The sequence below is a fragment of the Pelecanus crispus genome, chromosome 15 (genome assembly GCF_030463565.1).
Source record: "Pelecanus crispus isolate bPelCri1 chromosome 15, bPelCri1.pri, whole genome shotgun sequence".
In the NCBI taxonomy this organism is placed as follows: Eukaryota; Metazoa; Chordata; class Aves; order Pelecaniformes; family Pelecanidae; genus Pelecanus; species Pelecanus crispus.
Genome location: NC_134657.1, coordinates 1,034,718 through 1,046,858, shown reverse-complemented (window position 1 = coordinate 1,046,858; position 12,141 = coordinate 1,034,718). Strand labels below are relative to the sequence as shown.

At 54.3% G+C, this 12,141-nt stretch overlaps 1 protein-coding gene across 7 annotated transcripts in view; it reads left to right on the top strand.

Moving 5' to 3' along the window:
- Positions 1 to 12,141, top strand: part of EPHB2 (EPH receptor B2) — a 129,630-nt gene that overhangs the window by 29,336 nt on the left and 88,153 nt on the right. For 3 of the 7 annotated variants that reach the window (XM_075721528.1, XM_075721525.1, XM_075721524.1), the window contains exons 1-3: positions 1,645 to 1,668; positions 6,902 to 6,944; positions 9,063 to 9,127. In XM_075721528.1, coding sequence (XP_075577643.1) covers positions 1,645 to 1,668; positions 6,902 to 6,944; positions 9,063 to 9,127 — 132 coding nt within the window. Of the gene's footprint in view, positions 1 to 1,644; positions 1,669 to 6,901; positions 6,945 to 9,062; positions 9,128 to 12,141 lie in introns of those variants that run through there. The other 4 variants (XM_075721523.1, XM_075721526.1, XM_075721522.1 and 1 more) reach the window with 2 other exon arrangements.

Sequence of the window (12,141 nt, the reverse complement as noted above, 5' to 3'; positions counted from 1 at the left end):
ATTGGGATGCTGAGCAGGGCTCCGGAGCCTGCTGGGAACAAGTTGCTTGCAGCCCGCGCCACCATGCAGGGTGACAAAACCTCATTTAGTGCCAGCAGTGCTGGGAGGTGGGACGGGGGCTCGCTGCGTGCAGTTCCCCACTCTGGGTAGGGGTGGCTGGTGGCATTGGCCCCAGGGGGAAGGGGAGGCAGAGCTGGCCAGAAACCCATGCCCTGGGCTCCTCCTGGTGCCCTCAACGCGCATCACATGGAATGATGGGCAGGGGTTAGTGGGGAAAAGGGATGGATGTCATGTGAGAGCCAAGCACGTGCTCTTAACGTGATGATGCTCTGCAGCCTCTGGGCTTCCTGCTGCATCCCAAATTTCCTGAGGTCGCCTTGTCCCTGTGCCCGGGGATACAGGAGAGTGGGTCTGGGGATATAGGGTGCTGTGTCGGGGATACAGGAGAGTGGGTCTAGGGTATTAAGGGGGACTCGGTGGTGTGCCCGGGCACCCTGGGCATTACACCTTGTACCAGTTGGTCCCAACCATGGTGGTGGGAGCCAGTTATTATGTTATAAAGCAACTCTTTCCCCCAGATGCTCCAGCTAGGAGCTGTATGTGGCATCTGCTGCTGCACTCCATTGGTAGTGGCTGTGTTTGGGCTCCAGCAGTGATGGCCGTGTGTCCATCCATGCCATGGGGTCAGCCCCATACAGTGGCTGTGCCATGCTAACAGCTGGACCAGGGCAGTGCATGGTAGAGGCTGCTGGCTCCTTCGGGGCTGGAGCACCTGCAGAAGGAGCTTGTGGGCATGGGCTCTCCAACCTCCCAGAGCGTCTCTGCCGCCCCTGGAGAGGAAGAGGGACCTGGAGTCTGTTGGGAGGGACACAGCCCTGCTCCATCCTCCTGGGAGATGGCTGGGTGGGGATTTAGTCTTTGCTGGGCTGTTCTGATGGGGTGGATGAGGCTGGATGTGGGTGAGGATGATGCTTGCTTAGCCCTAGGATTCCCTCCCACAAGGTGTCTTGCAGATGATGGGGTTGGTGCCACTGCAGGGACCAAGTCATTAGTGCTGACAGTAGCAATGGCTGTTAAATGTCTGCATCTGTGTCTTCTCTCTGTGGCTACCGCATTCCCGGCAGCAGCGGGAGGGCCCCTGCTCGCTGGCATTTAGCATCTGCATTGTCTCTTCCCGGCAGCTTGCCCTCGGCTGAACTCGGACCACCTACAAGTCCCGGCTCCTTTTGGGGCAGATGCTGCCAGCAAGGACCACGGGTCCCTGGTGCTGCTTGAGCAGCTTTCTGGGGTCTCTGGTGGGGTTATCAGGTTTCTGCTGACCTCTGGGGCAGATGGCGTTGGGAAACTGGGGCCGGAGAGGGTGCATCTGCAGTGATGACTGGGGGCGATGTGGCAGCCGGACAGAGCATGGTCCTCCCTCGCATCCAGCCTAACCTGCTGCTTCAGCAGCGGCCCCAAGCTAAAAGATCACAAAATCTGAATTCCCAGCCTTGGCCACTCTCAGCTGAGAGCCAGAGCTGGGCTGTATCCCTCCTGGCTGGGCGGAAGAGAGGGGCAGTCCTTAGCCCTTGTCTGCCTGGCAGGGATGGTGTCTGGACAGGCTTATGGTCAGCTGGGTGCTTAGAAAGCAGGACACATGGTTGGATGGCTTGCAGGACCCTTGGGGCTGTTGAGTTGGGCTTTCCCCTTGGTTTTGAGCATCCCAGCAGCGGAGCAGCCAGCACCGTGCACGGCAATGCCTGCAATGGCTGACAGCTTCAGAGGAGGGAGAAGAGGGGCTGGGAAGAGAAGCTGTGAAGCTGCTTCTCCCAGCGTGCTGGCTTTGGGTTGCAGCTGTGCTTGGCCCTGGCTCCGTGTCTCAGCCGCCAGTGTGCCATATGCCCAATGGCCAGGTGCAGCTCTGCTCCAAGCCCTGCTTTCCTTATTTCCCAGTCTAGCAAGGGCTGGGAGCCGAGGGCCTCAGTGTCCCCCATTTCTGCACAGCAGCCTCAATGCTGGGTTTGGTCCCCTGAGGATGGGTGCAGTGATGCATATGGTCAGACAGGACATGGGGGTTCAGGGGAAGGGAGGGATCTAGGTGGGGATGGGGAAAGCGGAGCCTAACTCATGGCAGACCCCCCGACAAGGTGTGGAAAAATGCAGGGGGAGTTTCCAGCGGGGCTGCTGAACTGCTGTGCTCAGGGCAGGGCGTCTTGGGGATGTCCCTTCGTTTGACACCAGTCCTGTCTCTGAGTGTCACAAGCAGCTGAGCATCACCCAGTAGCTGGGTGAAGGTGTTCCAGCAGGCACTGCTGAGCCCCACCAGCTTCCAGCACTGTCCCCTGCTCCCCCGCTGGCTCTGGGGCTGGCTCCTATTTCACAGGGCTTGCAGGCAGGCTTGGGTGACATCCTGGTGAACTGAGGAGCCAGGAAGGCTCCATCCTCCCCAAAAGCGGTGACATCTTTCCCTTGTCAGTGCTGTGTGGTATCTCTAGGGTCAGGCCTCCCTGTTCCATGCCTTGCTAGCCCCCAGGACTGTCAGACTGGCAGGCTGGCTGGCAGGTCAGAGGCACTCTGGATGGTGGAGATGCTGGACATCACCCTTATTCTTAGGTCTTTGAGTCTGGCTGGACCTAAGTTTTCAGGGAAAGGCATTGAATGACCATGTACCTGTCTGCTGGCTCCACAGCACTGGGATCACCAGCATGACCTTGGGGTGGCCTTTGGGGCTCTGGGCACAGGGTGGGATGCCGGTGGTCCCCATCCCAGCTCAGTCTCTTCTCGCTCCCTATCAATCACTCTCCCTCTTGGAGTTTAAGTGGATCCCTCAGTGAAGTATCCAAAATATCCTGTAGCCGCCGGCTCACAATGCAGCGTGCTGTTCCTGCGCCAGCGGGTCGGCCGGGGGGGGATTGGGTTTCAGTTTGTTCCGCTGGCCATCGGCCAGGCAAAGCAAAGCTCGGGGCTGCAGAGAAGGGCCACTGGGTTTGCTCAGCTCCTCTCAGCTCTCGCTGGCAAAAATATTAAATAAGGCTCCAGTAAAGCACAGGAGGCAGAGAGGGGCCTTTCAACTTCTGGAAGGGTAAATAGATCTGCGGCAAGGGCTCCTCGGGGTGGGGGACAGACGGGTTTCTCATTAGCAACCCCCCCGTATGGGGATGCAGTGGCTGTGCCTGAGGCCAGGCTGGAAACGCTGTTTCAGGAGCCCATGTGCCTGTGCGGAGGAGTTTGTCCCAAGCTGCGGCGTCTCTGGCGTGGATCCTGGCCTTGCTCCACCCGTCTGGGCTCCAGCACTGAGCCTGCTCTGCAGTATCCCTCCAGCCTGGACTGATCTGATGAGATTTGTTAGGTGGGCTTCCAGGGCACGTCTGGGAGATGGTGATGAGGCACGGTCTCTCCCCTGTGTCTGCCTTGGGTTGACTTTGCTCCCAGCCCATCAGAGAGGTCTGGGCAACTTCTTGCTTGCTTTGTGTGTCCAGCACTGGCCAGAGCTGATGCGATCTTGGGTCAACTGAGAAGCTTGCTCCCTGTGTTAATAATATTGTACCAGGATTAAAATGCTGGCAAGTTTCCTACCCTGAGGGAGGAGCTGGCATGAGAAGTGAAAGGGGAAGGGAAAAAGTTGTGGGTGGAAGAATGAGGGTGGAGGCTGTAGAAATCTGTGGGGCTATTTATTTGTCCAGCTGTTTCTTTATCTGGATGGGTTTGGAGCCTGTGAATGTGAAGGATTTGCCAGGACTTCTGAGAAGCTCAGGGCCAGATGCTCTAAATTGGTCTAAATTGGCAAAACTCCATGGAAGTTATTTTTCCGGACACAGAGAAGTGTGCCTGCAACGTGCACAGCTCCTCTGTTAATCCCTTGCCCCTCCAGCCTCTTCAGCCACTGTCCCTTGGTCCTGTCACTCTCCATCCCTAGTCCTGGCCATCCCACTGCCAGCACCCAGCATGATCCCAGCGTTGTCCTCCCCTCCCTGGTCTGCCCACCAGTCTCAGTTGTGACCTGGCCAGATGGGAAAAGCTGGTGCAGCTGAGATCCCCACACTCATCTCACTTGCGGCTGAGCAGCAAGGTGCCACGCAGAAGCATAAGAGCCCCCCACCCAGGTTATTGGCATAGCAGATCATCAGCTTGACAGTGACTTAGCGTAGCTGTTGGGCATCTGGAGGTGGTGGTATGGTGGTGATGATGCATCTTGAGATGCAAAGTACTCGAGCCGGAGCCCTGGCATGCCCTTGTAGCAAGCAGCAGTGCCGGCAACGGGCCCCAGCGCTGGCAGAAAGTTGCTTATTGAAAGCATCTTCAAAGTGAAAAGGACAGGCACTTATCTCCTAACCATCCCGTGGGGAGCAGCGCGGTTTCTGGTGGGAAGCAGGCCAGAGTTGCGTCTGCTGGTTTCGAGCAGCTGCAGATTTATTTATAATGCCGTGGGTAGCATGTGAATCTGCAGATAAACACGCGGGAGGGAAGAACACAAACAACAATATTGAGAAAATGCTGCTCCAGAGAGAGAATTTCAGTGAGCTGCAGCTATCGCCAGCCACCAGAGATGGGCCAGGGGCCAGACACCCACCCCTGCTGTTCCCACGCGGCTTTGCTCCATGTTGTCACCATCATTGCCAGGGGGTTGCTCTGTCCTGGATGCCAGGGGGGTCTTTATGGGGCTGCTGAGACACCAGCCCCAAACCCTGTTATTTGGCACTGCCAAACTGGCGGGATGGCACCGTGAAAGAAAGCATTGGCTGTGACAGCAAGCGAAGCTGCTGAGTTTGCTGGTTGAAGCAGTCACCTCCTCCTCTCCACGGTTGGCAGGGCGCTAACAGTTGGGCTTGGGGTTGCCCATCCAGAAATTGGTCTGTCTTTGTTGTCCCCAGCCCAGGAGTTGGTCCTGTTGGGTGCCTGGAACAGAGTATGAGCATGGGGCAGCCCACAGGTAGGACCAGGAGACCTGCTGGGTGAGATATGGCCATGGCAGCCCACCACGGGTCACTGTGGGTGCAGAAGTTGCAAGGGGCTGAGCGCGCTGAGGGCATGCTGCTCTGTTGGGGCGGCTATGGGTGGAGGAGATGCCTCTGGAGGATGGTGTGTTCCCATTCCTTGGGGCTTATCACGCCTCGTGTGGGGCTTGCACCTGTGGCAGAACTCTGTACAACTGGTGTCTTGGTGCCTGGAGTCACCCAACCACTCAGAGATGTCCATGTGTATCTCCTTGCTTATCATACCTTGATGACCAGAAGGAGCCAAGGTGACCTCCTGCCCAGTATGTGCTCCTGCAACATGTGCTTGGCTCACCCGGGATGGGGAAGGATGCAAACAGTGCAAGATCTGCTCCTCTTGGCAATTGCTCTTCAGGGGCGATTACCTTCCCTGGTAAAACTGAATCTTGTTTCCCTGTGTCTTACTGGGTTCAGCTCCCAGGCAAAGCTGTAGCTCCAGTTTCCCTCATGGGCTAAGGAGCTCTGTTTGCTGCTACTTTCTCCCAGTGTAGATCCTTGCAGACCACAATCAATCAACTTGCAAACTCCTCTTTGATGAGCTTCCGCAGTCCCCCTGCAGCAATAAAAAGACATCCAGCTGAAGGAGGAATAGACCCTGGGGAATCTCAGCCTTTCTCTTGCATGGCTGAGGAGGGTGGTAAAGCCTTGTCTTGCTTTTTTAAATCTTTCTGGTTTATTGGTTCCTAGTTCCGACTTCGTGCCAGCACTTTTGGGATGGGATGTCAGAGCAGGGCTTGCCTGTGTCTTCATGGGGCCTTCCTCCCACTGCAGTCTGCCCACCGCTGCCTCTTGCTGTGGAGATCTGAGCCTCGGAGAGAGACAGAGAGAAGCCCCTGCAGATGTAGGATATGTTGGTTTGTTGGACGTCAATCCTGATTTTGTTTGCTGGAGGAATGAATTAATGCACTTCTTTTCTCTGGAAATAAGAAACTTCTCAGGGACGAGACAAGGATCTTCCCTGGAGGACCACGTGGCCGCCTCGACCTCAGGTGGAGGGTGAGGAGTGCTCCTGGCCAGGTATATGGGCAAGATAACTCTGTGGCAGGCCGTTATTTGGGCAATGAGGTGTTTTGAAGTCAGCCATCAATGGATGATGGAGCAAACCCACCACCACCATTGAAACCCATCCTGGCTTTACATCCACTTTTGCAGTCAGTGCAGCTAACCAGGTTCACTGTGATTCATGGGAACCAGTTATTCACAATTTTCTGTAATTCAGGCAACTACTGCTAAGTGCTAACATGCCAACCCATCTCCAAATGGACTTCAGACAGGACAGCAATTTGGTAGAAAAGCTGTGCAAAAAGGCATGCAATGGGATGTTACAGCTGTGTTCAATGGGGACCACAGTCTTGGGGTCCACCCTACACAAAGAAGGTTGAGAAACAGGAACGTCAAAGAAAGGAACCTGGTTTAGGGTGGAAGAATAAGGAAGCTCAGCTAATTTAGTTATCTTGGAGATGATTAATTTGCCACCCTTAAGCACCATGAAGAGGGAAAGGAGGTTTTGGACAGCAGAGTCTTTGTACAAGTAAAAAGAAATCTAATAGCTGGCAGCTGAACAGTGTAAATTCAGACTAAAAGTAATGGAAGGTCTTTTTTTATGAGAAAATAATTGACCATTGGAAAAACCTGCTTAAAACCTGCAAATTTCTACTCCCCCTTGTCTTGTGTCAAAACAAGGTGTCCTTGGGCCAGCTGGGGTAGATGCATGTCTCCAAGGAGATGTGCAATTCTTCAGCTGAGGATAAGGGGCAACAGCAAGGGCTGTGGGCAGTGTGCTCTGCAGTAATGGACCGAGCACATTTCTATTGCACTGAGTTTTCATTAAATAAAAGGCTTTTAAAAATGCAAAAAGCTTCAAAATATTATTTTTGTTTGGGGAATTATTTATACTGGTTTAGAGTAGATCTTCTTGTACATTATAGTCACTGCTATTAATATACTTACTATGTGCCACTGTCATTGATAGTTAAGATAAAGTAACAAATTTAAATTTTTTTTAAAGTAATGTAGCTTCTAGCTAGCACTGGGTGAAAAATGTTGTGCCACTGGTGTTTTAATGAAAAAGCCAGATCATCTGATAAAATAAACACTATTACTGAACTATGTAAACAAATATTCAGTTTAAAAAGACATTTCATAAATCTGAATGACAACATTTCTGGACTAGCTGTTTTCCAGAACTCTTCCTAGTGGGAAAATTTGAAAAGAACTGTTTTTGCTTTTTAGTCTTGGAATAAAACCAAATTTTGAAATCCTGGTTTCCTGTGAACTGGAAACCGCTGGCTCTAACCAGGAGTAACGAACAACCCACAGTCTGAAAATGATTTACTGCCAGAAGTAGGTGCAAGGAGCGTATCTGTGCCGAAGCACTTTTTGGCTTGCCGATGGGAAAAGGGGAGTTCACGTGCGCCATTGGGCAGGCTGAACAGCACTCATTTCTGCATCCAGGCTTGTCTCTTAAATTATAGGTCTGCTCAAGGCTGAGCTTTTCTTCCTTTGTTTTTGTTTAGTGTAGTGAAAGTGGAGAAGGTGGAGATGCTTTTGGGGGATTCGTGGCAGGATGCTTGGCTTTTCGGTGGTGAGGAGCAGCAACAGGACATGGTTACAGCCGGTAACTCTCCATCTCTGTTGTGGCCATGGGAACTGGCACCATTTGTTGGGTTATAGGATGGTGGCTGGAGATCTCAACTATATTGGGATTCTCCTGGTTGAGCGCTCTCAGTGAGCTGATGCAGAGTGGGTGTACATCTTGTGCATAAGATGCTTTTTCTTGAGAGCTGCAGAGCCCTAAAGCTGGACTCTTTCCATGCCTGTCGTGCACTAACTGGGAGGGCAGGGAAAATTAAGCTGCAAGCTGGATTTTGTGTTTGTGTCTTGTGTGTGCATGCAGTGGATGCTTTCCAGCATCCCTGCGAATGTGGTTGGCATCCCGAGTGCATGTGCTGAAATCAGGGGCAGATTCACATTCTGCCTACAGAGCAGAGGGACATAATTTCTTCTGGTGGGCATCACCTTGGTCTCAGCCACAGAATCACTGGCCGTATGCTGGCCTGTACAGTCTGTCCCACAAGCATCACACTTTTTGCATGCCCAGCCTCGCTGTGCAGAAACCTTTGGGGGTGATTTCTAAACTCCATTTCCTAAACACTTGAATATTGTCCTGTTTTCTCAAAACATCAGCACTGGGCAAGGTGCAGAAACAGAGAGTGCAACCGCAAACCTGGAGGAAGGACAGATAGGCAGACTGTGGAAACCACTTGTGGAAGTGTCTGTCCGATGTGTTTCTGATGGGGTGGCTAGCCCATTCCTGTGCTGGATGGGGAACACGTACACACGTTAGCCCAGGTATTGGGGTGCCATAACCTGAGCATCCCTTCTTATGTCATCAGTATAGTTAGGCCAACCTATAGCTATTTGGGATGAAAAAAATTTCAGTGCTGGAAGCATGACAAGCTGTAGAAAGGATGAGGAGGCTTTGCTGGCCATGTGGCTTAGGGAGACTTCTCCTCTGTGCTGGTCGGCGGTAGTATCGCCTGACCTATTTCAACCCAAATCGCTTGGAAAACCAGCTTTAATGTTGGTTTAATTTTTTAGTATTTTTAAGTCCTAAAAGTGCTGTTCCTTCCCGCATGCTACCGCATCGCCAAGGATTCTGCCTACCATGCAAAAATGCTGAGAGAAAAAAATCCCACTTTTGCAAAAGAAACTGGAAGGTGATGGAGGAAGCCCGCTCAGGCTGGGCTCCTCATCTGCAGCAGCTGAGCTGCTCCAGGGCCGTGGTACCCTGATCCTGGATTTTGAGGAGGAAAGTCTGGCTGGGCTAGTGGGTGGAAGAGCACATCCCCCCATGCATTGCAGGGGACAAGGGGGCCAGGGAGCAGTAGGCAATGGATGGGGAAGCAAATCTGATGGAGGGGCTGATGCCAGGCTCCTCTTCAGCTCAGAGCTGGCCAGAGGGCTCAGTGCAGGCTGGGCTCAATGGCAGCAGTCCTGGGCTGGCTCCTCTCCACCTCTTTTCCCTTCACCAGCCTCAGGCCATTGACCAGATGGCTACTGACTCCTTGTTTCACCTTCCTCCTGCAGAGACGCTGATGGACTCCACAACAGCAACGGCAGAGCTGGGCTGGACGGTGCATCCTCCCTCAGGGGTAAGTTATCCTGTCGCTTTACGGGGGCCTGGAGCCTGGTCTGGGGTCTCCTGCTGCATGTGAATGTAGGTGGAATGGCTCAACAAAAGTCACCCACCCATGTGAAAAGGTCTAGTGGGAAGAGCACAAAAGAGGATGACAGTTGAGGTGTACAGTAGTTTTCTGGAAGGTGATGCTTCCAAAAACTACCCCAGTGCTGGAGGAGTGTAATTCTTACCCTAGAGCATCAGGCCGACATGGTGTTGGAGGAATCAGCCGTAAAGCTGGCCTGCGGCCAGTTAAAAATCAGAAAGAGAAATGAAATGCCAAGGCCACCATCGTTTATCCCCAGTAGCTCACTTGTTATCCCATTGCCTGTCACTTGTAGCAGCAAAGGATGAGGACATTGGCCTGCTAGGTTGCACCCACAGCAGCCATTGGATCAAGCCCTGAAATGACTGTCCAGCATCCCTGGCATCATGGAGGGACATTTGCTGGCTCAGCAGTGACTGTCTCTCTGCTTTACTGGTGCCAAAAGTCCCCTGAGCCACATCCCAAGACCACCCCACACAAGCTTCTTTAAAGAAGAGCTTAGACAAGGCAGTGCATCTCTGCACCCTTCCACTCACAACACAAATCTGGAGCGGCCCCAGCCACCTCCATGTCCCATGGGGATCATGCATGGGTCATTGAGGTGCTTCAGAGCATCCCACCCAGCTCTGGCTGTGGTGACTGGCAGCAGTGTGGAGCCCCAGTGCCTGACACCCCCAACCTGCTTCCTCAGGCTCGGGGGGCCCAATCCAGCCTGGCCAAAGCCTGGAGATCTTTCCCATCCATGTGCACAGAGGTGGTAGCTCAGGATCCATCCTGCCCTCCATCCACCCTCCGTGGGGGCTGGATGAAGACATTTCTGTGGATCTCACCCCAGGGCTGACAGCAAGCCCCCTCCCCAAGCTGACTTGGCAGAAGAAAAGAAACAGCCAAGAAAAGCCTCCGTCGGGGAGATTAAACCCAGCTCCCGAGCAGCCCGTCTGCCCTGCCGTGTTGGGGCGTGGGTGCTCCTGGCACCGGTCCTCCATCACCATGATAAAGCCCCGCGCCCGCCCGCGAGCCCGGCCGCCCCGCCACCACCGGCCTGGCCGCCGAAGGGAGATGACGGGTGCACAATAGGTGGGAGCAGAGGTCAAGTCTTTTTCTCTCCTCGCCCAGCCTTTCTTGTTTGCAGTGTTTCCATATGTAAAGCATGCCTTGCTCCCGGCTCCCCAGCCCCGTGGTAATGAGGCCTGGGCCTGCTGGAAGCCGTCTCCCTGTATTATTGTGCTGCCTTCTTCTTTTGAGTTCCCGGCATGTTAATTAGAGAGCGAGGAGAAAGGGAGAGGCTTCTAACTAAGCGTTGAGGAAGCACAGGGGCTGGTGCACAGGGGTGGCTTTCTCTCCCAGCTGAGAAAAGGAAGCTCTGGAGTCCCCTGCTCGTGGCTGCAGGGATGCAGGAGGATGCTGGGGGTCCTGAGCAGTCAGCCTGGCCCCCAGGGTGCTCCCAGGTCCCCCATCCCCAGCAGGATGGAGATGCCTGTCTGAAAGTCCAGAGCAGCCCCAGTGTTGCTGGTGGAAATCGCCTCCTGTCCCCACCTCCGGGCAGGTTCCTGGGGGGGATGCAGCACACGTCGTGCCCTGCACTGCGCACGTCACAGGTGCCGATGCTGCAGTGCCCTCACAGCTTCTCCCAGTGCGGCCTCGTGCCCGCTATCAGGACAAGGCAGGGCATCTTACCGTGGGTGGCTTGGCTTCGGCAAGGTGGGGTGCAGCCAGTATCACCTGGAAGACAAAAGCTGCTGGGTGCTTCTCCTGTTTATTGCTTCTTTGGTGATTGTTAATGAGCTGAAAGCCCAAACAGCTGCTTTTTCCCTGGCTGTGGAGCTCCTGTGCTGCTCGTAGGTCTCCCCATGCCCTGTCCCCACCATCTACTGTTTATCCCCAAGCTGGAGAGACTCTCCTTCTACCACGTGCTGCTGCTGCCTGGCCAGGCTGAGCTCTTCAAGCTCATGTCCTGAGCCCTCCCTGAGGGCTGTGCAGGTGTGGGTGAGGACGGGGCAGATACTGGGCATCCCTGGGTCTTGGGGGCTGACACGCTGTTTCAGAGGGGGTGTCAGGAGTGGTCCAGGCGAGGGAGAGCCACATCAGAGGCAGAGCAGGGGAAGGAATTGCTTCCCTGTGCCTTGTCCTTTGATTCCTTCACCCCCCTCCTAACCGGTGCCCTAAAAACCGGGGAGATCCCACAATTTTCCGCTACCACGCCAAATTTATTTCTGGAAAATAAAGCAAATGCTCCCTCTGCGCTTTGCAAGGATGCTCTCCTCCTCCCCCAGTGATGGCAGCAGATTTGCAGCCACTGCCAATGAAAAGTGGTTGGAGCTGTTTGGGGATCTTCCTGACAGCCTTCTGTTGGGCTGTTAGCCTTGATGTGCGAGGAGCAATCTGTCTCCTATCTCGTGAGCCTCCCTCTTGCAGTCCTGGATGCCCTTGTAAGGCCGTTTGCAGGCTGAGGGCTGGGGGTGCTCAGCTCCTGCAGGATTTTCCCTGCGGACCTCAGTCCTGGCACTGATGCTGGATCTGGGCTGGAAGCGTTGGCTGCGCTGCTGCCCAGCCCTGTGTCTTGCGATCCTGCATCCAGGGCAGGGTTGTGCTCAGGGTTTCATGTCCGTGGGAAACAGCTCGGCTTGCACTTGAGCAGGTTTATGAACAAGTTCATGAGAAGCCGTTCCAGCTGGCTGTGACGGTGTCACATGCTAGTTGGACCCTGGTCCCTACTGCCAGCATCACCAGGGTGCTCCAGGTGGGGAGGGAGCAGCATGGGGAGGATGCTCTGCCCCCTGGCAAGGTCTGGGCTGGGGGAGATGCTCTGGTGAACCAAGTGAAAGGTTCTTCCCCCACAAAGACCCTTTCCCGTTGTCACACACTGCAGGGGAGTGGTGGCCAGATACAGGCTGCAGCTCTGCCCTTGCCTGGTGCATCACCTGCCCTGAAGTCTCCCACCC